At 43.7% G+C, this 3,612-nt stretch overlaps 1 protein-coding gene across 1 annotated transcript; it reads right to left on the bottom strand.

Moving 5' to 3' along the window:
• Positions 1-1,154: 1,154 nt before the first annotated feature.
• Positions 1,155-3,355, bottom strand: LOC121718216 (3-mercaptopyruvate sulfurtransferase-like). The gene is made up of 2 exons (XM_042103139.1): positions 2,591-3,355; positions 1,155-1,822 (listed from the first exon to the last, which is right to left on the bottom strand). The coding sequence occupies exons 1-2, from the start codon at positions 3,297-3,299 to the stop codon at positions 1,524-1,526; spliced, it is 1,008 nt and encodes a 335-aa protein (XP_041959073.1). The 5' UTR covers positions 3,300-3,355; the 3' UTR covers positions 1,155-1,523.
• Between the last annotated feature and the right edge of the window lie 257 nt (positions 3,356-3,612).

Here is a 3,612-nt window from a genome sequence, read left to right as displayed (position 1 = left end):
AGCAATTTATAATAAATATTATTATATATATACTAATAGACTAACCTATAGACAGTAGGCCTATAAACTAATCTGTTTTGTGTTTGGATTACTTATAAAGCTCGCTGTATACTGTTGTATTTTGTAATACTGCATAAATGTTTTTTTTTTCTATTGGTTTGTGTACTGTATATCATGTGCCCATAGTAGGTAGACTACATTATATTGCTTTTAATACATTAATACATTTTCTATTATGTTTATGTACAGAGTCCAGGGATAATAACCCACTTGATGACTGCAAGTTTAGTAAAAAATAAACTTAAGGTAGAATTTGGTTTGAATGCACAACTCCATATCTGTAACTGTGTTAGTGTGTTATTTGTAACTTGCAAATTGCTCCCCCTTCTGGACAGAAGAGGCCAATGCTTCAGAATACAACAAACATATGGGTGCTGCCATTCTGACCGCTCATATCTCTTCCAGACAGGCTCTGCTGAGGGTGTGCTTGCAGAGAGCGATAGAAGACTTTTCGTTATCTGATGAACCACTAAGCTACACTAAAAGTCTTTTGTATTCTCACAGAATTAAAGAGAACACACATTGGCAACTGCTTTGTATATCACTGCAATACTATAATAATAATAATAATAATAACTTGGTCTTATAGCGCCTTTCACCCAAGGTTGCTTAACAAATGGCGGGGGGGCTAGGGGTCAAAATACTTAGTGAAAATACATGAAGTGCTTTGCAAGCGTGTGTGTTTGTGCTCGAAAGAATATGGAGCAACTCTAATATTGTTCCATTTCCTCATACCATGTTCTAAGCTAGAACTACAGGTATGAGGTGAACCAGAGATTGAGAGATAACACATTATGGTCTGTAAATGCTCTGCAGATCTAAAGGAACCTTTATCATGGTGTACGTGCTCTGCAGATCTAAAGGAACCTTTATTATGGTGTACGTGCTCTGGGCCTTGTGTGGCTCTCCCATGGCATGTTGTTATGGCTACTATACCTGTAGGTCTGCATGCATGTGTACACTGAGCCCACAGGTTTACCGACCAAAGTTCCAAGTTCAGCGCATGCAATGACTTCATGATGAGTCCTAACTGACAACAGCCAAGAGACCAAACAGAAGAGTTCTCATTTGAAAAAAGATACCCATGTTTTGTCTTTTGTTTCACATGCATTGTTTAATGTAATTGATATTATATATAACTGATATTACTAAACATGTATTATGACCGATGAACCATTTTCTAAAGTTGTCTTCAACTGGCATTCATCCGCCTGTGAAATGAATAAGCCTGAAAATTGTACAGCTTACTCCCAGATGATGGTACATACAAGACTAATGAATGCTTAGTACCCCTCTGTGAAAGAGAAAACATCTCTAGGTTACATGAAAACACACATACTGTGCAGCATGTGCTGGTCTTGCATGACGCAAATGAGTTCTCCACTGTGTCCTTCACACCCCGTTTGATAGGGGCTCTGAGAACAGGAAAGGCTTTGATCTGGGTTGGCCTTTCCGACGGATCATCATCGGTGCTTCCCTCGGCCTTTGGAGATCACATTCTCGGGGGCGGCCCTGGTGTACCACTCGGACCAGGCTCCGTCGTAGACGGCGACGCCGGGGTGGCCGCACCGGTGGGCGGCCAGCGCCACGTGGCAGGCGGTGACGCCCGAGCCGCAGGTCACGCAGATGGGCCGGCCCAGGTCCACGCCGGCCTGCCTGAACAGCTCCTTCAGCTGGTCAGGGGACAGCAGCTCACCAGACGGACCCAGGAAGGATGTGAAGGGCATGCTGATGGAGCCTGGAATATGTCCAGGTTCAGTGTCTGTTACAAGGAGAGAGAGAGAGAGAGAGAGAGAGAGAGAGAGAGAGAGAGAGAAAATGTGTGAATTATACTTGATGTGGTCAATAACTAAATCCTGATCACAATGTTAGCAGAGTCAAACCTCAGCACCAGGTGCAATCAATTGACTAAGAGTATACTGCAGACAACAACTAGTGTCTGCAATTTCTATAGAGAGGAAGGGGCAAAACAAAGAGAGGTGCAGGTAAGTCTTATCTAAACAAGGTCGAAAGGTCAGGTGACAGTCAAACCACCTCTCTAAGGAAGTCTCATAGACATGCTGATCACAGATGCTTATGACAGAGCCGTTAACAGTCTACATCTGCAGAGTTTGCCAGGAATTACCACAAATTCAGTGGGTGAGCTTTGACCTGTAATGTGATCAATGGACCAACAAAGCCTCTATCAGCTTGTGTCAACAAAGCACACGACAAAGTTGTGCAGAAATTCTTCCCAACCTTGCATTATACATTACTTTCCGACTTTACAAGTTTATTGTGGCTTCTCATGAGAAACATGACATGAAGAAAATGTTCTGGTATAAGTGGCTGCTAACCAAGTGTTCATCTCATATCTATGGAGAAATTATTTTCAACAGCACTAATTAACCAATCCCTTCAGCAAAACGTATCTTGATGAATGAAAGAGCCTTTTCAGGTACAGGTAGCCTATACAATTCACGCCAAGGAAAACGTTTTCTCACCGACACTGACAGTTTTAATCTGAGTGAGAAAAGTCACTTGCACTTACTATCTCTCGGCTCTGGGTCAACACCGAGGAATCTCCCTGCAGGTCGAGCGTCCACCACCTGGAATTCTTTAGTGTCTATATTTTTCAGCATGTCCTCATATGTTTTCACCCATGACCGATTCAGAGTCGCTCGAAACTCTGTGGGTTCCGCTTTCGACTTCTCGTCAGTGACGAAATGTCCCTCGCTCAACCACTTCTTGAGGCCACCGTCGAGGACTGACACAGAGTCGTGGCCGAACACTCGGAACATCCACCAGACACGCGGTGCAGAGAAAGCTCCATACTCGCTGGCATCATAAACTATGACATGCGTGTTGTTGCCAATCCCCAATTCTCCGACATATTCCGTGAGCCTCCGGGCAGGAGGGAGCATATGATCAAGAGGAGTGTTTCTGTCACTGCAGTGGTCTATATCAAAAAAGAGGGCGCCAGGAATGTGTCTCTGCTTGAAATCCTTCTTAGCATTACGCAGAAGTTTTGGCAAGTACCAAGAAGAGTCCAGTACGCGCAGGTTGGGTCCGATCCGATTGGCTTTTATGGCATCTGCAAGCCACCTTGCCGAGACCAGGGCCTTAGTTTGGACGGCCATCTCAAGTCTCCGTGCACATACGAAAATGCAGACTGTCAGTAGAGCCACTGATATGCCGAAGAAAGTCCTCGCCCACTTCTCCGCCTGTAGATTCAGTTGGAAGTCCAGGGGCGTTTCCATGTTTGGAGCATAAATTCCAACCCACAAGTTCCATGTGGCATGCCATAAGCAAATATGATTAGAACCTTATGTGCGCCACATATTACCTATTTCTTTGACCACTATTATTAGCCCAAAGACAGACTGCAAATGTTTGAAATGTCTTTTACAACATATCTGGTTATAGGAGACATAATATATGACATAATATCAAGTCAGTTCAGTTAGTTGCCTGTTCAGATGCCCAGAGGTAACCAAACCCATGATACAACAAGTGTATCAGATCTCTCAGATACAAAATGCATTGGCATACGACTTATATTGTAGTCTGTGT

The sequence above is a fragment of the Alosa sapidissima genome, chromosome 9 (assembly GCF_018492685.1).
Source record: "Alosa sapidissima isolate fAloSap1 chromosome 9, fAloSap1.pri, whole genome shotgun sequence".
NCBI lineage: Eukaryota > Metazoa > Chordata > Actinopteri > Clupeiformes > Clupeidae > Alosa > Alosa sapidissima.
The sequence above is the reverse complement of the archived record's forward strand: the minus strand, read 5'-3'. Positions and strand labels throughout refer to the sequence as shown.